The 25,185-nt window shown below is 36.1% G+C and overlaps 3 protein-coding genes across 4 annotated transcripts; 2 read left to right on the top strand and 1 right to left on the bottom strand.

Annotated features, from left to right (window-relative positions):
* Nucleotides 1-727: 727 nt before the first annotated feature.
* LOC102627239 (delta(12)-fatty-acid desaturase FAD2) lies at nucleotides 728-7,021 on the bottom strand. Of its 2 annotated transcripts, XM_006492800.4 has the most exons (3): nucleotides 6,853-7,016; nucleotides 4,628-4,684; nucleotides 728-2,025 (listed from the first exon to the last, which is right to left on the bottom strand). In XM_006492800.4, the coding sequence occupies exon 3, from the start codon at nucleotides 2,012-2,014 to the stop codon at nucleotides 863-865; it is 1,152 nt and encodes a 383-aa protein (XP_006492863.1). In that variant the 5' UTR covers nucleotides 2,015-2,025; nucleotides 4,628-4,684; nucleotides 6,853-7,016; the 3' UTR covers nucleotides 728-862. The 2 variants fall into 2 exon arrangements, with proteins under 2 accessions (XP_006492863.1, XP_006492862.1); XM_006492799.4 differs by lacking the exon at nucleotides 4,628-4,684 and having other exon boundaries at nucleotides 6,853-7,021.
* An 8,347-nt stretch (nucleotides 7,022-15,368) lies between these two features.
* Nucleotides 15,369-16,133, top strand: LOC102627731 (11 kDa late embryogenesis abundant protein-like). The gene is made up of 2 exons (XM_006492801.3): nucleotides 15,369-15,550; nucleotides 15,629-16,133. Exons 1-2 carry the CDS (start codon nucleotides 15,452-15,454, stop codon nucleotides 15,914-15,916), a joined length of 387 nt encoding a protein of 128 aa, XP_006492864.1. The 5' UTR covers nucleotides 15,369-15,451; the 3' UTR covers nucleotides 15,917-16,133.
* Nucleotides 16,134-18,950: 2,817 nt separating this feature from the next.
* LOC102628020 (late embryogenesis abundant protein 46-like) lies at nucleotides 18,951-19,802 on the top strand. Its single transcript, XM_006492802.2, has 2 exons — nucleotides 18,951-19,129; nucleotides 19,213-19,802. Exons 1-2 carry the CDS (start codon nucleotides 19,043-19,045, stop codon nucleotides 19,600-19,602), a joined length of 477 nt encoding a protein of 158 aa, XP_006492865.1. The 5' UTR covers nucleotides 18,951-19,042; the 3' UTR covers nucleotides 19,603-19,802.
* Nucleotides 19,803-25,185: the final 5,383 nt, after the last annotated feature.

Here is a 25,185-nt window from a genome sequence, read left to right as displayed (position 1 = left end):
TAATATTATTCTTTTAAAAAACTTTTTACACCACCTTATTTCATAATATATATTATGATTTTAATTTAAAATATTTTTTTGAGAGAATTATAAGAATTTAGAATAATGAAGATAGAAACTATATAATAAAGATAAAATTTTTATTATTTTAGGATTTTTACTTATTTTATAAATAAAACTTAAAGGAAATGCTCTTTGAGGGTGAAGTTTTATGTGGCAAGATGGTTAAATTAATACGTGGGTTTATTTTTTTAAATTAAACTAGGAATATTTTAGAAAATAAAATTCAAAAAGAGTGTAATAAGAATTTTAGGGGTGTTAAAACTCCACTCTTACAGAATATCTTCGCTCTATTAGTGTATCGATTTCAAGCTCACCTATGTTACATAAGAGATTGAGTAGCAAGACAACCCAGTGGACCCAAAAGTCAAAGAATTACCAACACAAAGTGTTTATAAACAAAGGGGTGTCCTTCGAGTTCTTTCACAATACAAAAGCTTTCGTATTGCTGTGCATGATCGTTTCTGACTTTTTTCTTTTTGCGTTACCTAATGACAATTTTTTTTTTGATAGGGGGTTACCTGATGATGTTGAAGCTTCAAAGACACGATAGTGCCGTACCATCTGATTATAATGTAGCCAAAGACTCAAGCATGGGGCAAGCTTTTGAGTCTCTTGCAAGCTAGATAATTAATTTTTTAACATAACGAAATTATTGGAGGAAACATAACTAAAAGTCTATAATTAAAGTTCAATTAAAAGTAACAGAACAACCTCAATCACCACAAAAGGGAAGCCAAATTACCGGACAAGAAACACAAAACTTCCCATATGGCATTTTTGCTACAACTTTTCCTCAAATTCAAATCTTATTTCTGTACCAGAAGACACCTTTGTTCTGGTCACCTTCGTCCGGTTCAACGTAAAGACACTCCTTTGCTTCCCTCCACATTGCCTTATAAAATGGAGTCCCATCGAACTGATAATATTCTCCCAAAATTGGCTTTATTGCCTTCGTAGCCTCCATTGCATGATAATGTGGCATTGTTGAAAACAAATGGTGAGCTACATGAGTATCAGTAATGTTATGGAAGACCTTGTTCAAGATCCCATAGTCTCTATCAACAGTTGCTAGGGCTCCTCGGAACCAGTCCCATTCTGAAGAATGGTAATGTGGCAGTGAAGGGTGAGTGTGCTGCAACAATGTGATCAAAACGAGAAATCCGTTCACTACCAGCAAAGGTCCTCCATAGATGCAGAACACGTACACAAGTCCTTTTGCTGCTACAAGACAGTAGAGACTGTAAATCATAGCTAAAATTCCAGCATCAGAAATGAAAATTTGGAGCCTCTCGCGGTCTGAGTAGATGGGGCCATAAGGATCAAAGTGGCAAGCAAATCTATCATAAGGCCTACCGGATACATTGAATGCCAGGTACAAAGGCCAGCCAAGGGTGAGGGTGACAGTAAGTGTTATGACTCGGCCAAGTGGGTTGTTAAGGTACTTGGCATACCAACCAATGGCGGTTTTTTGCTTGGGGACAAATACTTCATCACGATCAAGGGATCCTGTATTGGAGTGATGGCGGCGATGGCTATACTTCCAAGAGAAGTAGGGGACAAGGAGGCAAGAGTGGAGGATAAGGCCAACAGTGTCGTCAAGCCATTGATAGTCACTGAAGGCATGGTGGCCACATTCATGAGCTACAACCCAAACTCCAGTTAAAATGCAGCCTTGAAGAGCCCAGTAAACTGGCCAGGCCAGATAAGAGAGAGGGTGAGGAAGTTGGTGAATGTAAGTGTCGGCAATGTAGTAAAAGACAAAGGCAATGGTGAGGTCATGAACAACGTAGGAGAATGAACGGAGAACAGACCGCTCAAAACAGTGAGGTGGGATAGCTTTCTTTACTTGGCTGAGTGTGAATGGTGGCTTTGAGCATGGAACTCGCTTCAAGGGATCAGAATCCACCTTCATGGGCGTTGAAGGTACAGCCATTCGTCCACCTGCACCCATTGTTCGTCAACCTGGCCACAGTATACAAGTATACAATCAACTTCAAGCAAACAGCTGTTTGTAAATAACGCTACACAGAAAAAATCAAAAGCAGAAATTAAGGCGCCCACTTTAAAGACCAGATTATGGCCAACCAAAGGCCTAGTTCAACTAAAAAATAACCTTAATATTAATTTAATTATTTTTCCTTTCTAATTTGTCATCAAATTCTGAGTCCAACTGAGACTACTTTCATAAATTAAAAGGTGCCAAATTTCTTACAGAAAAAAAAGGTAAGGGAAATTATTTATATGACTAATAAAGAGAGAGGATTTAAAAAAAAAAAAACTGAACAAAAGTAATTATGAGAAGCATAGAACTGTAAAGCAACAAATGCTTTGTTGAAATTGCTAGTACCCAAGATACAATCTACTACTGTATTATAAAGCTAGTAATTCCAAATGTTAGTCACTGGTATTACTCTATCATCCACAATGGTGACAAGTTAATTGTCAAATAAATGATCCCATAGCAAATTTCCCATGAGGAAAACGACCATACTTTAATTGATTAGCGTTAACTATTAGAACTCGTTTGGTATGCAAGATAAGCTTAACAAAAATATCTTGGAAGCTTAAAATGGTAGTCACAATTGTATTATCACACCACCACCCAATAAAATTTTGTCACACATACACAATGCACTAATGATATATTTATTATAAATAAGTTAATAAATACATTATGCATATGTATGGCAAAACATCATTGGGTGGTAGTATGGGGACATAAGAGTGATGACACCAACAAAGACTTTTTCGAAAGACAAATTATTGTGAATTTCGTTGGGGGATAGAGATCCTCTCCTAGTTCTTTTTTTTTTTATTCTCCTCATAGCTCTCTTAGTTTAATGAGTGGCTAAAATTGAGTTTTTAATTTTGGTGTTGATAATCAAGTCAGTTTTTTTCACTAAATTTAAAAAACTTAAAAGAGACTAAGCGAGAATAAAATTAAGACAGGATCCTAATTCCTTATTGGGACACAGATCCAGGGTTCAAATCTCCAATTTTGGAGCCACTTAATTTATTGTTTAGCAATTTTCCATTGAATATTTTTTAAAGCATGCATCAAAATTTCACAACTAATACTTATTACTTATTATTTACAATAAAATAATTAAATTACAATAAGAGATGCATTCTGTAATAGGAATTATAATAACTTGACGATGAAAAGGGGGCCACGCTTGAATTTTTCTTTTTTCTTTTTAATCAACATCTAATGATGCAATTTCCACACGTGGACAGTTACAACAAAGCAATGAAATTTCAAATTATGGACAAGTAAAGATGCATAATTATTTACAAATAAATTTATGATTATTCCTCAATTATAATGTAAAGACGTCAAAACACTTGTAGTGATTAGACTAGAGACTCACTACAAGGCTTCAAAAACAGAGATTTGAAGTTAATTCAGCGGCCCACTTCAAGATCAGATTAGACAAACCGAAGACCCACATTGACCTACAATTATATTTTATAGGAATGTTCGCAGATCAAATTTTGTAGTTTGCATATTAATTCATATCTGATTCACTATTTTACGGATTATAAATTTTTTAATCTAATCTAATCTACGGATTGGTGAAATTAACTTCAAATTCAATCCATACATCTATGGATTAGATGTGGATTTGACCTAATTTATATCCAATCCACTATTTTGTGAATTGGTTTGCAGGCTAAAATTTTTTACTTCCATACTATCCACAAACTAACTAAATAAAAAAATTAATATAAAAATAATTTTCCTACCGATCAAATTCAAGATTAAATAAGATTTAAATAAATTAGTTACTTAAATATAACTAGAAAATACATTTAAAGTTTAAAATATAACACATCAAAAAGAAAAATATCTCATTTATTTAAATCAGTATATGAAAATTAACTGCTTAGGAAGTTATATTTGTTTATTTAATTATTTTTATTTTATATTATTATCGAATAAGATATAATGTGGTATTAATGTAACTATATTCTATAATATGGTATTAATGTAACTATATTCTAACCATTTATTTATTAGTAAGTTCTGATGCCATATTTAGAAGTTTTAAGTTTTTTAATTATATCTACAGATTCGCAGATTTTTACATATCTACTGTAAATTTTTAAAATTTCAATCAAATTCAATCTAATTTACGAATCAGATTTTTACAAATCAAACCAATTGAACAAATCGGATCGAATTGGAATCTAAACACCTTTAATATTTTATATTTTTCCTTTCCGAGTTGTCAGTTCACATGACAGTATGACACGGTCCATCACTTTCATAAACCAAAAAAGTGCTAACTGTTTAAAGCTAATAAAAATGATATCAATAAGTTGTGAAAACCAAGGCTGACCAAAGACATGTAATCACGTGACCCATAGAAGTTTAGCAAAGATTAGAAAACAAGTAGTTGACACTGAAATTGCCACGGCCCCACCATGCCACCATCTGCTAATGACAGCTATTGTATTATATAATTATAAGTAGCCACTAGCCACTGAAATCACTCAGCATCAGGTGAGACTGATCAGTGATGTCCAAAAAATGGTGTATACGCGTAAAGCGCACTCATACCATTCGTGTGGTAGCTTTTATATCATCATCCTTGCCCTTTATGGTCGGTCAGCCGAGCTTTTGGAAAACGATGTGCAATAAAAAAAAAATATCAGCACATTCAATGGAGCTTATTAATCGGAATTGTACTGTTTAAGTTAAAAATATATACATTTATAAAGTACACAACAAATTCTATTAGTCAGATTTTATTAGAAGTCTAAAATCAAATATTTGCAGTACATTTTAAAAAACTGACTACTAACTTAAAAAATTTGCTTCCATAAATATTAGGGTAATGATACTTTACATCCAAAATTTCCCCATGAGAGAAATCGAATCCTATTAGGGGAGGGTGTGAGTTCACCATTTGACAACTAAGCCCAATAGCCATCAAGGGATCCTATTAACGAAATGAAAGCCTACCTTACAATAACCATAAGAAATCTTCTTGTTCTTCGTTTATTTATTTTGATGAATCTTGTTCTTCTTGATCACAAGTTTTTATCAAATTCTTACGCGACCTAAACTCTACAATAAGAGTCAAAATGAAAAGGAAACTCTTCCGAACACATTTCAAAAAGTCATACTTAATTATTAAACATAACGCTGAAAATTCGTGTATAACTATGCAGAAGATATAATCGTGCAATGAACCAAGCCAGCTTCCACAAAAACTCTGGGCCATCGTATTTAATTAGTGCCGATTTATTGGAAAAACAAGGTCTACTCTGAATGCAACTTTAGACGAAGACTCAAAAGAAGCCGTCTCAAATTATAAACGTATAGGTTTATCAAGTGATCAAACAGAGTCTACATCAGCCGATAACGTGGAATTAGAGCATAAATACCAGTATTATATGATATTAGCCTAATTAATACCTCTTAATCAAATTCAAAGTCCAAAATTTTGACAATTATTATTGTTATTATTTTCACACGATTTTGAAGGGACTCAGACCTAAATAAAGGAAAAAGGTATCAAGCAACTCAAAAAATTGTAATTTTGTGACGATTAAAGTCACTCGTTCCTAGCAAGCTAAACTATAATTACTACCTGAAGAAATTCTCTGTTTTCAGACTTACTAAGTAATAATAGGTAAGATACAACTAACTTATAATTGACATAAAGTTTGAACAATTATAACCAAAACTTTAAATTAACAAATTCATGATGGAAAAAAATTAAGCATACAATTCAAAAGCATGCCACAGACTTGGACCAGATATTTTTGTGGAATAAAAGAACAACTTGCTTTTTAACATGTTTGGCCTACTTGGAGTTGCAACTTGCTTCTAATTTTTTATTATAAAAGTATCATGAGGAAAAGAGTTGAAATTATTTATTTATTTGATTATTATTAATTCTTTTTGAAGTGCTTATGAGAAGACGAAACAGGACAGACAACAAGATGGGATTCTTTGCAAACACCGAGGAGTGACAAGAGTCGCTTCTACATCCTAGTGAGTAGTGGGTGCATGTACATGATTCCTGAAATTTAATACTATACAGACCGATTTTATAACAAACGAAGACTATAATAATAATATTTAATAAAATAAAATACGAATAATTCTTTTAAAATACCATCATAAAAATTGACATTAAAGACTGGCCGCCGCCCGTCAGAGCTCAACATAAATAATAATAAAAAGTATGAAAACTGACAAATAGATTTCAAAAGTAATGGAATGCTCTCGGCGAAGACGGACAAATGCACTTCGTGATTCATAAAAAAAAATGTTTAAATTAATAAATCAAATTCACATGGGAGCATAATTTGTTTTCTGAAAACAAAAACAAAAGGAATCTGCAGGCAAGGGATCCAGGACTTCCAAATATCACGCACATAATCGGAAAAAAAAATGAAAATCCAGAAAAGCACAGACGATTTCCAGAAATGAGGCTCAGATCCGGCGCATTGAACATTAAAACGAAAAAAGAAACTCAAAATTCCACAATATCTCAGCTGCATTATATTCAAATCTCAATCGAATATCGATCCAGATTTTAGACGAGCTAAAAATCTGCGCATGACAGCGCAAAATCAGAAGCTAACAAGATCTCATAATCGATGAAAAATGGAGCTAGATCTAGCCTAAATGTTTCGCCATTGAATTTAAGTACACATTTTTTCATCTTATATTTACTCAAACAGAAACAGAGGAATTAGAAAATGCGAACGAATAAATATGGAAATTTAAGAATTTAAAATAAAGCAAAATAAATTAATAATAATAAGTACCTGAAGAAGCGAAGCACTTGGACTGCAAAGAAGAAGAAAATGAGAGACCTCACTTTCTCTCCCTCTCTCTTTCTCGCCTTCGCCGGCCGCGTTGTGAGTTGTAAACGTTCGGCTCTCTTCAACTGAAAGCCCGAGAGCTCCGTATTTAAGCTGATCTTTCCCTCCTAGAGTGGGCCCCACTTGATACGCGTCGTTTGGGTTTTTTTTCCATACACACAGGACTGGTCCGATACCATTTCTTTACGTGGACGGACCCAAATAAGTGTGCGTGGCCTCCCAAGAAAAGTGTTCGTGTCCTCAGTTATTTGACCGAATTACCCTTTCATTCTGTCCGTCCATACACGGCATCTTTTCTTTTTAAAGACAACCACCAGTGGAAATTCGACTTTTGGTTGCTAAAATATCTCGGAGTGTATCACGTTCACGGGGAGATGCTGATATGACGACAATGCCCTTTTTAATTGGCTTAGTATTTTGATTGGACAAGTAACGTGTAAGTTAGAAGTTAAGTTAATTTAATTTATGACTTATATAATAATAAATTTAGGTCTTATTTAAGTTCTATTTGTTATTGAAGTGTTGTAGTTTTTAATTTATAATTATTATTAAAAAATTATAACTATAAAATAAAAATTAATAGTACGTAATAAATATAATTTTAACAAAATTAGTGAAAATATAATATATTTTTCATCACACAATAATAGAATCAAATCAACTTAAAAGTTACAATAATCTAACATCAATCCCAAATAAAACTTGAATATTGATGTTAGGTATTTGTAACTTAAAATTTTTTAAATAATATTATTAAAATATTAGGTAAATATCATATGTTGTAGCTTTGAAACTTGGTTAATTTAATCAAACACTTTGCATGAACAAAAACTTAAAAATATTATAATATTTTTTGTCACGACAACGATAGTTTAAAAGATATAATACTTTAATACCAAATACACTCTTATAATGTTTATTATTTTTATTAATATTATTATTTAACAATCATATTTATCGCATTTTATTTATTTTTATTTTATAATTATAATTTTTTTTACAATACAATTATAACTTATAAGTTACCGTGCCTTCCTTAATAATACTGAATATGACATTAATGGAACGCCGTATCATCTGATTTGATTTCGAGTATCTTAAGATTTTATTAATAATATATAGGGGAAAAAAAATTGTGCGGAACAGTCTACTACTAGATTAGTAGACCTCACATTAGACCTATTAGTTTTAATAATTAAAAAAAACTCAATGGGTCCCACTACTGTTTTACTGTATAAGAGAAAAATTCGCAGACTGTGGCACGGGGATAGGCCACGCAAGCTTTTTTAATATATAAATCAACCGATAACCGTAAACCTTACAGTAATCTCATACGACGCTTGAGGGCGCGCCTACTACTGCTACTATTTTTCAAATTAAACTATTCAAATTGTTTTGAAATTATAGCGGCGAAAAAAAAAGAAAGTTGCCAAATAAATTTCTTTCGTAATTTTTATCTTAAAAATTGCGTTGCGTGAATAAAAATGAAAATATTTATTTCGTGGGCAACATTGTTCAACTATCAACTACAATGAATTGTTATAATCAGGGACATTAATTTTATATCAAACAACTAATTAAATAAATAAATCATGTGCGCAAGCATGCTCCGCAATATTAGCGTTAGCCCCCTAATAAAATATTATTCAAACATTTATATTTTTATTGTTGATTATTTGGGTACGGCATTAAAAATAGAAAGTCAGAATGAAGCTGCAAATAATTAAATTTCAAAGCATGGGAAAACAGTTATTACAAGTAGTTTTGGCGGTGGGATGCAACTATTTGTCAAAGGCAAATTAATTAGGCAAGTGGCTGGCTGGCATTAAGTTGTATGCAAAGATTCAAACGCCGCGCATTTTGGGCGTGTAATCCGACAAGTTGATCGATCTGTCGATTGTTACGTCAACTCAAGCAATGAACTTTAAGATTGAAGAACGCTGTTGTTGGACGACTTTACGAAAGAATGTTGTTTGTTGATTTGTGTACATGATTTTTAACTCTAATAAATTTCTTTTTTAATGTTGGATAGCTAGTTTCAATTATAACTGTGAACCAATCATTGTACCCAATAAAATACCCAAAAAAAAAAACGAAAATTGGTTTTTCTTTTTCCTTTTTTGTTTTTAACATATTGCCTCTTCACACCGATAACTAGTTACCTATTCACATGCTATGACCTTACGGGACAAGAAGGGCAAGGGCGGATTCATTCCACTTATATGAATTTAACATATAATTAAATCACGAATGTTTTTGTGATACATACACACGAAAGAAATTTATAACGAGTAATTTAGGTTTTGTCGTATACTCAAATTGAACAGGTCCCCAAGTAATTTTGTCAGGAGAAGAAAGAATGAATTGGCACGTCCCAGAAAATTTGAGCTGTAATTAATTGACTTGACTTAATACACATAATTAATTTATGCCGAAATTAACAAGTTTACCAAATTACGTTAAAATTCATTTTTGGTCTCTTTCACCCTTCGCTCATCCTAAAGTTGAGGGAGTCCCATTTTACATCAAACTAATATTATTATCATTTTTTCTATTCTCTTTCTTCTTCTTTTATAATTACGAACTGTCTTTTTCTTAGAATTAGGTTGCGTTTGAAATTTTCCTTCTCCAAAGTGGAAAAGGGCGAAACATTGTGAAATCCATGTAAAACATTTTCAAGTCATTTCAAATTGGTTTGGCCGTCTTCAACATTGTGAATCATGAGTTATAATTGAAGATAATCTTTTTTCCTGCAAATAGTTAATTTGGCTTGAAATAAACTTCTCTCATTCCAAAGGTAGATAGGTTGTCCTTTTCAAATTTCATTATTTGAATTTAACAAAGAACGTGGAATTTACTCAGAATTTTACAACTAATTAATTAAACGAGTTTAATTATATTTCACTTTCAAATTTAATCAGCAAGGAAAAAAATGAAACAATAAGTCCTTTTCATAATATATGTTATGGTCAATAATATATATATGAACTATAAACTCTTCGAACAAACTCATACAATATAAGACTATTGATTGGATGAAAATATCACGTAACAATGACATAATTCAATTTTATTATCTTATGTTTCTATATGACCAATAGTTCCAAACGTTCAGTTAAAATTGCAGACTTACTCACATTAGATTAATTATTCATTAATTTAAGTTCAAATTATTTTAAAAATATCTCATCTATTTATAATTTTTAGCTCAATTGGCTTGATGGACAGTTACAAATAAATATAGCCTCATAATCTTATTTCATGCACTTGACAGTTGAGAGCAGTAAAAGCCGTGATCTGGGATATGTCTTTTGACTTATTTCATATAACTCCATTCTATCTTAAGTTAGGGTGCGTTTGATATTGAGGTGTAAATTTTACAATTGTTGTCGAAAAAAAAACTGTACCTATGAAATAAAAAATTGTAATATATAATAAATGTAAAATTTAAATAATAATTTAAATAAAATTATTAAAGATATAATAGATTTTTTATTATACAAGTAAAAAATTATATCAATATAATTTTTAAATTACATCAATTAGTATTTACCAAACATTTTAATGCTATAGTTTTTAAGTTACAACTGCTCAACCCCCTTCCCAAACGCACCCTTAATTACTTACCCCGAATACTTCCAATATTTTCAGTATACAACACAAATTACACTCTCTTGAAACTTAAAAATCTTTTCCATTGAAACGCTAGTGGATCAAAACCGGCAAACGGTAATCATAGGTGGCAACATCCGGCCTCCACGTATCAGGTGAAGCCACCTGTCGTCGTGGTCACCGTCGTGAGGAGATACGTGGCCTCACACGTTCAGGGGCAGTGAATTATGGGCTCTCCAACTTTCATTTATCCTTGAAACGTGTCAAATACTCAAATCCCTGCAACTCCTCCTCCATGTATTAAATCAAAGAAGAAAACATGAAAATTTTAAATCTAATGTAAATTAAATAATTTATCGCTAAAGATAAGATGCAGTCAGGAAGAGACGCGGCGGAGTCCATAAAGGCCAAAACCGCTGCTTCTGCTGATTAGGTAGGCACGGAGAAGGCCAAGGCCTCGGTGATAGGTCCCAGTCAGAACTACACTTATACAATGCGTATGATTCTCTTTGGATGAGAATAAATCACCAGATAATATTTAGATAATTTACTGAATGACTTATTATTGCACTCAAAAACTTATTTATACATTTAATCACAACCCACTACTCCAATAAACAGCCGAAAATAGAGGCTTCTAGTGCGTACACTAAGCGAATAACAGAATATAAAACAAATGCAACAACCTACTTACTAAACCACTCAGCAAAACAAGTAGCACAAGATGATTTAAATGCAACAACTAAACAAACTATGAATCCTCCAACGTCCACTTTAAGTCGATAACTATGCAAACTAACCACTAGTGAATATTGCTCCGGTTCCTACTCCCTTGCATGCATGAGTTTCACGTCCTGCATGCCCATGTCACACGTCTAGACCTCATCCTTGATACTTGGAATTTGGTTTTGTCACACTTGTTGTCTTACATGGCTCTCCAGCCTCATCACTCCATCAGAGAGAAGGCAGAGAGAATGAAGAGGAGTGATCCGGCGGAGAAAGAAGCAGCGACGAGGGAGAAAGAGGAGAGGGATAAACAAGCACAGTGGAACAAGAAGGAGGCACATTTCCACAATGAAGAAGCCTGGCGGGTAGCCCAATCAGGGGGCGGGGGCGGGGGCGCGCATCCTGGTTACAAGACATGGGGTTCTCATTCTCAAGCTCGTGATGATAGTAATGCAACTACAACTGCAACTGCACCTGCACCTGCACTGGGACTGAAGGTCGTTACACCCCGGCCACGATGGGAGTTGGGCATGCCACTGTTGCCGGGGATTCACGTCAGCCCAGGGGCCCTGTTAGAAGTGATGCTCCTAGGTTTACTTAAGATATATGGAATATGTAGTGTGTGAAGAATCTGCATGCACGTGTAGTCGTTTTGAATGATGTGTCCCTGTTGTCTAATTTCGAATGTCTGTTTCTTTGAATGGTCTGTCTGTTGTTCTTTTGAGTACTTTAGCAACAAATTGTTTCTGATGATTAAGCTTTCATTAGTTCGGTTGTTGTTGATTGAACGCTTACATTAATTTTCAAGAACAAAAGAAAATGAGAAAAAGAAAAAGGAAACTTCAGAAAGAGCCTGAAAACCATCACTGTAGAAATAGAAAATGCCGTGACATGGAACATTTGAGATAAAAAAATAACGCCATTTTACTCACGCGTTTTTCTTTTTCTTGTTTTTTCCTCAGCATTAATATTATACCTTCGAAGATCAAAAGGGGACTGAAAGGGCGTGTCAGGTAGGTCAAGGACAGAGAGGTGTGTTTGGCAGGTTGGTTCGCTGGGATCAGCAGGGCATTATTCAAGGTTATAATTTGTGCTATAGGGGTTTCTTTTAGGCGTGTAATATATTGTTTAGGAAAATGTTAGGGAGCCAGAGGAACGAGAGAATGACAAGAGAAACGGTATTCTCTGCTGCCGTTTCGCTTCTCGTTCCTCTCGCTACCTAAAACATTAAAATAATAAAAAAAATAATAAAGAAAGAATGCTTTATTGCTACGTACAGAGGGAAATCTTATCAACTTATCTCCAGCCTAGACTTTCCTCTCTCCCTCACGCTCCCCTCTCACGCAAATCACCATCTTCTCAACTGGTCGACATCCTCTCTCCCTCACGGCTTCCGGCAAAAATATTTCGGATTGCAGAACAAATTAAAGTACATACCTTTTTTTTTCATTTAAATGGCCACATGTAATAAGCTAAGTTGTAGTTTCAGTCTCGGATTTGGATTTATCAAGATGGTATCCAAAAGTGCCATCCTCGGGTTTTGATTTGGAAACCTGACCATTATCAGTTGGTTTTGTTTTTCGTTTTGGGACTGTAAACATAGCCTTCAAGATTTGGTTTTCCAGTTTCAGGATTGGAATTGTAAACTATAAACACTTGCAGAGGCAAGGATTAGCAATGATAAGAGAATCAAAGAAGCAATATTGAAAAGGAAGCAGGTGGTGATATACAGCCATTAATTACAAGAGAAGCAGATAATTAAATAGATATACATGTCATAAGATGCCACCATATGGATGATCCCCAATGTATAAGTAACTCAGCAGCGCTTACGATTGATTTTCAGGTGGATGTAAAATGGGCGAACTTGAATTATTAGGCTCTCATAAGGAAGGCTTTCATAGTTATGTGTGGCGACGTGACATTCAAAAAAATTAGACTTTGTCGTTGCTCATCAATAATTACAGACGAAGTAGATCATCTAACTCTAATATCCTTTTGCTCAATAATAACCCTAAGTTGATTCATTAAGACTTCATTTAATTTTCAATTGATTTTCGTATTTAAAAAAATGAGCCGATACATCCTGTCATCACTTCTATTTGTGTTAAATATTTCATTTTGATGGCCGTGAGCAGTTCGTGAAAGGCTGGCTGGAGAGGGAGGAGGTTGTGAGCAGTTCGTGAAAGGCTGCCTGGAGAGGCCGCGAGCAGTTGCCAGTTGCTGGCTGGAGAGGGAGGAGGCTGTGAGCAGTTCGTGAAAGGCTGCCTGGAGAGGCCGTGAGCAGTTGCTAGTTGCTAGCTTGAGAGGGAGGAGGCCGTGAACAGTTCGTGAAAGGCTACCTGGAGAGGCTGTGAGTAGTTGTTGGTTGCTGCCTAGAGAGGGAGGAGGCCGTGACCGGTTGCTGGCTGGAGAGGGAGGAGGTCGTGAACCATTGCTTTGGCTGGAGAGGGAGGCCGTGAACAGTTGAGAAGATAGTGATTTGCGTAATTTGCGTGAGAGAGGAAAGTGAAGAGTGAAGCCTGCGTGAGAGAGAGAGAGGAAAGTGAAAGCCTGCTAGATTTCACTCGCCATTTCTTTATTCAATTTTTTTTAATGTTTTAACGAGTGAGAGGAACGAGAGGCAAAACGGCAGCAACTGCTGCCGTTTCTCTCGTCCCTCTCGATACCTAGCAGCACTCTATTGTTTAAAGTTTGCGTCAACGAATCAAATTTAAAATCGCTTATGTCATTATTATGTCTCATGTATTATTATGCCTTAGGTTGAGTTGAAAATTTGATTTTTTTTTGTTATTTTATAGTTTTAAGTTAGTTTCTTACTTTTTTTTATTGTTTTTGATATTTTTATTTTTTTTAGATATCATATTTTAGTGACATTTATTTTGTTTTCTTTATTTAGATTTGGATAGTTCTATTATGAAACAGTATTTCTAATTTATCTATTTTGATAAACTAACTATATTTAGAATTAGTATTAAAAGGATTTAAAGCCTTAGTAACGTTGATTTATTTATTCGTAATTGTGGGTTATTTTATAATCTTAAAGAAGGATAAATTTTAATAAGTCTCATTCTATTATAAATTAAAGTGAATTGATAATTAAGATTTGAGACAGTATTTTATAGAGAAGTGAATTAATAATTAAGTGATTTGACACATTAGTTTATAGATCGATAAAAAAAAACACTAAAAAAATGAGTTCGAAGGCTATACGTAGGAAATACACATTTAAGTTGGTTAAATTACTGATCAAAAGTTTAAACTATAAGTCAAAAAGTAAGAGTTCAATAATTGTACTGAATATAAGTTTTAAACCTCTTAAAATTTATTTTTATAATTTAAGTCTCCAATAAATTTTTTAATGCTTCATTGTTCTCTTATGTTAAAGGAGTAAAATAAAAATTGCAATGTTAAGGATAATATTATCATGACATTTTCACATACTGTCGATAGCAAACTGATTAAAAGACAATTTAACAAAGGCAAGGCAAAAAAAAGAGAAATGAATAGAAACAAGTGCAATAATTATACAAATAGATATAAACTGAATCTAAAAGAAGGCAAATCATTAATTAGCGTCGTTATGAATAAAAGAGAGTAAGCGAGTGTGAAGCATCGATCATTCTTTTTCCTTATTTTAGAAATACATATGTCGGTTTCAGAAATTAATAAGATAAATGAAAACTCGTTTCTTTTTCTTAAGAATAATCTCCTAGAAACGAACTTGAATTAAGTCTCACTTTTGCGTGAAATTGAGTTCACAGAAGTTGCAAACTTCCAAAATTATTTTCAGATTTACGTGAAGGCCCATCATATCTATCAAATTAAATTAGAACTACAACTCTTCTGGATCGAAACACATGCAAGTGGATCAAAAGCATTCAACGGCAACGATCACACATGCAACTTCCGGCCTCTTGTCGCCACCGGAAGCCGCCACGTCAGAGAAATATTCTCAAAAACAAACATCCTTATCATCCTAGTAATCAAAGCCATAGAAGACACGTCGCCTCACGTGTCATGGACAGTGATGTTTATAGAACTCCACTTGTCACTTGTGTTGTACACGTGTCGAAAACCCAGTATCCCTCCAAATCTATTTAAACCAGACCAAAAACTTGCAAAATTTTTCGAGCACGGTTGGTTCTTCAACATCGGTACGTACTAATATCAAGACAGCCAACTTAGTTCAACAAGAAGGAAGATGCAGTCAGGAAGAAACACAGTAGAATCCGCCAAAGAATCGGCGGCCGCCTCTGCCAAGGCCGCCATGGAGAGGGAGAAGGCCACCGCTAAAGAAAAGGTCTTTATATCTTTTTTTTTAATTATTAATCCCACAGCATTACGCAACAATGTTACCTATAAACGTAATCTGATGCAGGGGGAGAAGTTAACGACGAGGGACCCGATGGAGAAGGAAGCAGCAACCCTGGAGAAGGAGCAAAGGAAGACGCATGCGCAGCTGAACAAGGAAGAGGCAAAAGCACACAACGAAGCGGCGAGGCGGCTGGGGGAGACCGGAGGGCCCCATCCGGGTTACGAGACACGGGGTACTGAAGGTCAAGAATACAGGACAACAACTGCAACTGACACTGCGCCTGCGACCGGCCATGAGGGTTACGCGGCCGAATCCCGTTATCCTAGGGGACGTAATCCTCCTAGCTATTAGTCTGTTGGTTTTTTGTATATAGATTCCCGGAATGTCCAGGCGCTTATGGCTTCTTGGAGTGTCGTTAATAAGCGATGGTTATATCTGGTTTAGTGTTTGTATACTTCGGTGTGTTTAAATTTGTTGCTTGGGCTGTACAAATAGTATTGCAGGGCTTATGTTGTATGATTCTGTTGTTCTAATTCAATAAAACTGGTATGGTGTATATAAGTTTAAATACCACTTTGCTTAATTTTATGATGTTTTAATTTGTTGGCTAAGCCAGTTAATTAATTATTGGATGTGTTCCATTAAATGATTGTAAAATTCATGGTAACAACATGAACTGGGAAAAAAAGGTAAGTGAAACTTGTATCACGTGGAATATGGCGATGATCTAATGATCAAACATCCATGAATCACAAATCCCGTTATTGCTTACAAGCTCCTATCTTTTTCATTCGACCCCCTACTCAAATTGGGCTTTAATTCTTTCATTATTATTATCGTGTCCAAACTTTTTATGCAGGATTTTGTATCTGGATTTTTCTAAGTTATAGTAACCTACAGCCCCTTCAAAAATATGCGGGTTCCACTATGTGTTAACAACATTTTACAGGCTGCAAATTACAGCAGCACCATTTTATGCAATCAGTATTTTCATCGATTGAATACTTGCAATTAATTTCAACATACATTAAGACCAATTTATGCAGTCATAATTGCGATTATTTTTTTAATTTTTTTTCCCGAAAACATTTATGAAAAAGAGAGATTAAGATCCATGGTGACACAAATATAGTGGCTGTTTTTTAATTCAGATTCACCTCTTTCTTCTCATTAGGACCCGTCGGGTTTGGTATACATATGTTGAATATAGAGACTGGAAATTGGGCATTGGGGTGATTGGAGGGAGGATACATTGTTAGAACATGCTGGGGATAGAATTGATCTGGTATGATAGGCAGGCGTTCGTTGCTAGGCAGCTTACCATACGTCATTATCGAACATTGGGCGCTCCACAGCTGCTCGCGTGCTATGAAACAAAATATAATCAGATCTCGACTTGTTGACAAAACAAAGAGCCTAGTACTCAACCCAAGCAAGTTAAACCATCCCGAACTATTATATTTTAGCGCAGGCCAGCAATCGTATAGCCCATGTGCCTAAAGGCCTACAGCTAGCCGAAATAGAAACTTGCGTAATTAGTCTCACTACATCATGTGATTAGTCGCAGATGACTAGCGTCGTCTGCAGCTAATATGCATTCAGTCAAGAGGCTCCGTGTAAACACCCACAGCTAATGGATTCTCACACAATAATCTGCACTTAATGTATCAATATTTATTACAAAAAGAAAGCAACAATGACATCCGCTGATATCAATTTAAAAGACCTGACCTACACTATAAATTCGGTACCCGAAATACCTAACCTACACTATAAATTCAGTATTCAAGGTACCCAACATACACCATAATCTCGGTACTTGAAGTACCCGACCTATACCATAAATTTGGATACATGAGGTACACTTGAAGATTAAGAAGATATGAGGGGTACCACAGATTAGACGCGAAACGGTCAAAGAAAAGTCTCCAAAGAGTCAGTTGCGAGAAACGCCTTTATTAATATAGAGTTTTATAGTTGGAGTCATCAAAATAATGTTGGCTTACACCGAGTACCCAGATGCTCTGTGGGGTACCTTGGGTACACCGAGTAAGGGTAAAAAGGTTAGAAAAATATTTAAAAAAGTATTAGAGGATGAAAAAGATATTATCCAAAAAAAAAGATTGACTGATTTTCTAGCTTAAAATAAGGAATCGACGACGAAATCGTATTTTATAAAAGAGGAGATAGCCGCCTGTCACACCAGCAAATAAGGCAAAAGGTTAGGTATTATGACAATTGAGACCACCAACTTTTCCTGTCATATCTGTAAATTTACAACAGAATTACAGAGGTATGCGAGACCACTCCATTACGCCTAGCACGTGAATACACCTCAAACTTGCTCTCCACGCATATTTTTGAAACGCCCAAGCCGCCATACGCATGAAAATAAAAATATTCTTGACATGATATTAAGGAAGGCTAATAAGATAACACCATGTGGCACGACGACCGAGGTACACCTTATAAATACTCATGTTTAATTTTTTTTGTCAAGTAAGTTAACACATATACCACAAAAACTAGGGTTCCTTCAACCTCTAAGCCTAAAAGCCTTCATTACCGAGAGTTTGCAAACTCTCTAATTTGAGATAACCCAACTCTGATTTGAGCGTCAGGGTGTGGTCACCGGCCACTCCCAACTCCACCTCTGACCTCTTTTTTTTTTTTTGCAGTTTCGCATGTTTAAGACGATTTTTTTCGAGTCTTCTGCACCTGAAGTCGGACCCTCGCAATATCGACTACTATCTCAAACCTTATTCACTCCACAAAAAGTCTAAACAATCTGTACACGTCGAACAAGCGAGACATCCCACTTTCCCAAAAAAAAAATTATTATTCTTATCTTAATTTTGTAGTATTCATACACGTACCCAAAATCCTTTGAAAACATTATTTAATAGACAAGTGACACGTTAAAACTCAAACAGTAAAAAGCCTTACGTAATTGTAATCGCAATATTGCATGTGTTAATAATACTTGTGCCCACAATTTTGTCACACAAGTTGAGGTCGTAGCTTTAATGATCTTATCCAAAACGGCCCTGTTTATCTTGTAACAATAACCCGACGGTGAGTAAGTCCATTTCGATGTTGGAACAAAACTGCAACACGTAACGAGTCAAACTGAGAAGTTATCGGATGAAGGAAGACCATCCAGAAATCCGGACACGACACGCGTAGAAACGGCCGGTTTCCAGTCGCCACAAATCCTATCAACCACCCACGTAAGTTACAAATTATCCAAATACTATTTAAACAATATGAAACGTGGCGAAAAGTAGTAAGAAGTAAAAGAAACAGCACCTACGTGTATTTTTTCCTCGGGCACGTGTCATAACCTCTGAGACCCCTCTTCCTCTATTTAATGAAACTACGAGGCTACTATCTTCTTCGTCGATTACACAAAACGATATCGGTTTACGGTTAGCATAATTGCATTCAAGGCAAAGAAGAAATTTGAAGAAAGTGAAAATGCAGTCCATGAAGGAATCGGCAGCTAACGTTGCGGCCTCTGCCAAGGCTGGCATGGAGAAAACTAAAGCCACGGCCCAAGAGAAGGTTTCACTCTCTTAATTACTATTGTTTTCTTTTATTTATGATTTGACCCCATAACTTTCAGCAGTTTAACAAATATGGTGCAGGTTGATAAAATGAAAGCGCATGATCCAGTAGAGAAAGAAATGGCGACGGAGAAGAAAGAGGAAAGAAGAATGCAAGCGGAGCTCGAGAAGCAGGAGGCTCGTGAGCACAATGCGGCGGCAAAGCAAGCGACGGGTGGGCTTGGCTATACAACAGCTGACAGCTACTCGCACTCGACCACTGGGATGCACGGTCGTCCGACTGGAGGCCAGCAGATGTCAGCCCTTGCCGGTCATGGAACAGGGCAACCGGCTGGGCAGATGACTGAAGGGGTGGTGGGGTCGCATCCGATGGGAGTCAATACTGGGACGGGCCACAACCCCGCACATAACACGCGAGTTGGGGGCGGTGGGGGAGCCACTGGATATGGCACTGGTGGTTCTTACAATTAGATTTTTTTTATGAAGTTGGCCTTTGTGTTTTATGTAATAAGGGTCAATTTGTAAGAATGAGGTTGCATGATCCTCTAGCGTACTTTCTGTTTGGTTTCGTGTTTATCTGGCTGGCAGCGTATTATCATGTGATGTAATGTATGATGTGTTGTTGCCCTTCTATAATATATGTTGAATAAAAAGTTGCTTGTTTTGTGAAAGGATATCTATGCATGAGAATGAGTGAACAAAAGAGTATTGGGCCAAGGCAATTTGAAGAAGTGAAATTGGGAGGCTGAAACTGAAATCAATTTTTTTTTTATAAGATTAAAAATATCACTCAAGTGTGAGATATCGGAGATAGCATAAGATAAGAAAACTAGACCAGCATCGCTTTTCTGGAATCTGGCGCGCGAGTGCAAGATTAAACAAACTGAAAGGTAAAGATAAGATGTTACAGGTACAAGAGGCTTTCCATAAATTAGTATGGAATTTCCACTAAAAGCATTTAGAAATTGGAATAGTTGGGTGGCCTACTTTGCACTTTCGGTGTTAAAAAATTCTTTATTTCTGATTGGGATCCAGGATTTCTCTTTAATATTGGACCGACAGAAGTCTATTTATTACCTTATCGTCTCCATTCTCAGGGTGACGAGAAATTTTATGTTATTATGGAATTATTAACTAATTATAATTTGATATGGCAATAATTTTTAAACCTGAAGATTAGTGTGGTAAAAGTCAAACAACTTTTTTTGCCCTTTCACTCTTCTTTCTTCTGATCTGACTTCCGTTTCTTCTCGCTTCGGTGCTCGTTCTTCCCATTGACAACTCTATTCCTGACAGAAACATGCCTAATCACACTTTGATGCTCCTTATGCTTCTTATTCACAAATCCATTTCCCCGCAAAACATGTCGCTAGCTTTGTTAGAGATGTCACAACATCCGATTTGTAAAGACTTCCCTGAAGACTCCTCCATTATTCTCTCTCTCCAGCCCTCAATTTATTTTTGCCTACTGATTAATCACATAACAACATCAAGTCTGGACAATTATTATGCCTCAGCGAACTGATGCATGCAGGAACTGAAATTTACAGTAGAGTATTAGCATCATTGAGTGTTTCTAGAATAAGGATTGTCAAGGAACAATTAGCGAAAAGCTTTTGGAGGATGATATGGAAACAATGAGTATGTTCGAGAATTCAAAGAAAATAGATGACCGTTCTGTTGATGCCGAAATCCGGATAAGTTGGTCAGATTTTAGATCCCTGCATCATCATTAAATTTGTTTGGTGGGAAGCTGATGATTAGTTAACACCATGAGCAGATTTTCTATGAACAGATGTTCTGTGAGCAAAAAACCCATGAGCAGATAATCCATGAGCAGACGATCCATGAGCAGAGAACCCATGAGCAGACAAGCCATGAGCAGATAACCCATGAGCAGACGATCCATGAGCAGAGAACTCATTAGCAGGCAATCCATGAGCAAATAACCCGTGAGCAGACGATCCATAAGCTGAGAACTCATGAGCAGGCAATCCATGAGCAGATAACCCATGAGCAAACGATCCGTGAATAGATAACCCATGAGCAGACAATCCATGAGCAGATAACCTGTGAGCCTGTGAACACAACCAACGGTCAAGAGGTGCCGGAAGTTTTTCCGGCGAGAACCCTCCGACGCTCAAGTCAGGGATTCGGGTCTTACTTGGAAAAACCCATACCACAATTCATGTGGCTTAATTATGATTGCTTTAAACAAAAAGCTTTTAAGTAAATTTAAAGGAAAAGAATTTGAAATAATCAATCTTAAAGAAATCACAGGAGAGAGAGAAATTTCTCAGTGGTAAAGAGAGAAAAATGTCCAATGGGTTCAGTTGCTTCGAGAGAGAGAGAGAGAGCTAGCAGAATCCCCCTTTCTTTTCCCTTCCTAGGGTTTTTATAGGAAACTATAGCGGTTTTCATCCACTCTCTTAGAATTATTAAGAAAACTATTAATTTTTAGCCCACTAAGAATATGGTCCCTAATATTTCGGAGAAAATGTTTTGACTGAATCGTGCTTTCTGGTAATTTCCTGGTCGAGGTCACCACATATTATCCTAGTCGAGGTGATGTGCTCAAGGTCACCACATATTTTCATGGTCGAGGTGACCAATAATATCCTGGTCGAGGTGATCTGCTCAACCATTTGCTCGCTTTTACTCTGGAGGAGAGCATGATAATGTATGAGCAAACACCTTTATCTTGGTCACCCTATTTCATTCCCTAAACACCAGTCCCCCAGTTTCTAGTGTTGAGAGTGAACGAATCAAGACTGGAAACTTTGGTGGTTTGCTCGCCTTCGCTTGGTTGAGTAGATCCTGGCATGCTTGGCTTCCTGTCTCGCTATAAAACAGTCTTTGAGACTTTGGAGCCTTTGCACGCCTTAGGAATTTTTATAACACTTGAGGGTCTGCTCGCCTTCGCTTGGTCAAGCAGATCTTGGCACGTTTGGCTTCTGGTCTCGCCATAAACAGGCTTTGAGACTTGGTGAGCCTTTGCATGCCTTAGTAAATTTTATAACACTTGAGGGTCTGCTCACCTTCGCTTGGTCGAGCAGATCCTGGCACACTTGGCTTCTGGTCTCGCCATAAACAGGCTTTGAGACTTGGTGAGCCTTTGCATGCCTTAGTAAATTCTTCAATGCTTGGGATTCTGCTCGCCTTCTCGTGGTCGAGCAGATCTTGGCACGCTTGGTTTCTGGTCTCGCCATAAACAAGCTTTGAGACTTGGTGAGCCTTTGCATGCCTTAGGAATTTTTATAACACTTGAGGGTCTGCTCACCTTCGCTTGGTTGAGCAGATCCTGGCACGCTTGGCTTCTGGTCTCGCCATAAACAAGCTTTGAGACTTGGTGAGCCTTTGCATGCCTTAGTAAATTCTTCAATGCTTGGGATTCTGCTCGCCTTCTCGTGGTCAAGCAGATCCTGGCACGCTTGGCTTCTGGTCTCGCCATAAATAGGCTTTGAGACTTGGTGAGCCTTTGCATTCCTTGAAAACTTTTTGGAACTTTGGTGGTCTGCTCACCTTCGCTTGGTCGAGCAGATCCTGGCATGCTTGGCTACCTGTCTCGCCATAAAACAAGCTTTGAGACTTTGGAGCATTTGCACGCCTTATTAGTAAATTTTGATTGACTTCTCAACGCTAGCCTAGCTCTCTTTTCTTAAATCATTCTCATATTGAGTAACTTTCAAGAAATCAAGTTCACTAAGTTATACCGTCAGCCCTAATATGAGCACAATCAATTTAATGAATATAAGGTATTCTCATCTCACATAGTAGGATTTAGAGAAATAATTAAATTTTCATGAAAGAAATTACTTGTAAATAAAAATTTAACTTCTGACCTGTTCTGATTTCTATAAACGTGTGCCTTCAATGTGCTCTCATTTAAGGTTTTTACTTCCTTGTTTAAGCAAGCTCATCCATTTATGCACTGTAACTTTCTGATTTGCTTCGACTTAATGAAAATTGATAGAGACGAAAAATTGCTTCTCGTACCGGTCCCCACAGACGGCGCCAAATGTTGATGTCGAAATCCGGATAAGTTGGTCAGATCTTAGATCCCTGCATCATCATTAAATTTGTTTGGTGGGAAGCTGATGATTAGTTAGCACCATGAGCAGATTTTCTATGAGCAGATGTTCTGTGAGCAGAAAACCCATGAGCAGATAATCCATGAGCAGACGATCCATGAGCAGAGAACCCATGAGCAGACGATCCATGAGCAGGCAATCCATGAGCAGATAACCCGTGAGCAGACGATCCATAAGCTGAGAACTCATAAGCAGGCAATCCATGAGCAGATAACCCATGAGCAAACGATCCGTGAACAGATAACCCATGAGCAGACAATCCATGAGCAGATAACCTGTGAGCATGTGAACACAACCAACGGTCAGGAGGTGCCGGAAGTTTTTCCGGCGAGAACCCTCCGACGCTCAAGTCAGGGATTCAGGTCTTACTTGGAAAAACCCATACCACAATTCATGTGGCTTAATTATGATTGCTTTAAACAAAAAGTTTTTAAGTAAATTTAAAGGAAAGGAATTTGAAATAATCAATCTTAAAGAAATCACAGGAAAGAGAGAAATTTCTCAGTGGTAGAGAGAGAAAAATGTCCAATGGGTTCAGTTGCTTCGAGAGAGAGAGAGCTAGCAGAATCCCCCTTTCATTTCCCTTCCTAGGGGTTTTATAGGAAACTATAGTGGTTTTCATCCACTCTCCTAGAATTATTAAGAAAACTATTAATTTTCAGCCCACTAAGAATATGGTCCCTAATATTTCGGAGAAAATATTTTGACTGAATCGTGCTTTCTGGTAATTTTCTGGTCGAGGTCACCACATATTATTCTGGTCGAGGTCACAACATATTATCCTGGTTGAGGTGATGTGCTCGAGATCACCACATATTATTCTGGTTGAGGTGACTAATAATATCTTGGTCGAGGTGATGTGCTCGAGGTCACCACATATTATTCTGGTCGAGGTGACCAATAATATCCTAGTCGAGGTGATCTGCTCAACCATTTGCTCGCTTTTACTCTGGAGGAGAGCATGATAATGTATGAGCAAACACCTTTATCTTGATCACCCTATTTCATTCCCTAAACACGTTCCAATCTTGATGTTCTTGCTAATGAGAAATTGGTTTTGAATCCAACAATTGACAAATGCTAGAATAAAAGTTAATTCTTAACAAGCGAAAAAGAAGAACTACAAAAAGTACAAATTTAATTATTTGTCTTTTTTTTTCTTCTTTTTTTTTTCCCGCATAAAGTGCTCTACTATGACTGTCTTTCAGATAAGCTTCATCTGTTAGTAAGTACTCTCTCTTATGCAAAGCAAAACAAAAATGCAACCTCTAATGGTCCATCACATCCAACAGCCATGCAGCAATTTTCAACATTCAGTCCATCGATTCATGACTTAACTTATACTAGCATCTTCAAGGAAATTGATCGAATGCCTCATTTGAATTAGGTAATACTTGAAAATCAATATGCACACTTAAATCTCTTAACTTGTTTTAATCAAAAGAGCATATTTATCTAATATAGCGTGGTCCATGCATCTTCATCTTTGCTGACAGTTGCATTTGGACAGTGACCTCACTTAAGTCAGGTTTTATTAATTTTCCTTTTAGCTTTTTGAATTGATTATTTAGATAACTATATTGAATTAATTATTTAAATAACTATCTATGTGTTCTCTAATATTTAAACAGACAATGTAAGATTCAAACAACCATGATATGGATAGAATTGGATGCCAAGGAAATTGAATGTTATATAACATCTTTTTCTTTAAGCACGATGGTAAGTGGGTTGTGTATATCTCAGTTAGTATATTTTCATTGTTTATATTCACTGGTTAATATATGTTTTTATTTTTTTAACACCGCACTGATAGTTTTTTTTTTTTTTCCTTTTTTGCATGTGTAGGTTGCCAAGGCATTTATCGAATATGGTAATATACAGATTTATTAGTGTGGTTATATTTATAATGTTGCTTTTGGCACAAGAATCTTTGTTCACAATAGTGTTTATTGTTAGATAA

Source organism: Citrus sinensis, chromosome 6 (assembly GCF_022201045.2).
Source record: "Citrus sinensis cultivar Valencia sweet orange chromosome 6, DVS_A1.0, whole genome shotgun sequence".
Classification (NCBI taxonomy): domain Eukaryota; kingdom Viridiplantae; phylum Streptophyta; class Magnoliopsida; order Sapindales; family Rutaceae; genus Citrus; species Citrus sinensis.
This window is presented reverse-complemented; position numbering and strand designations above follow the sequence as displayed.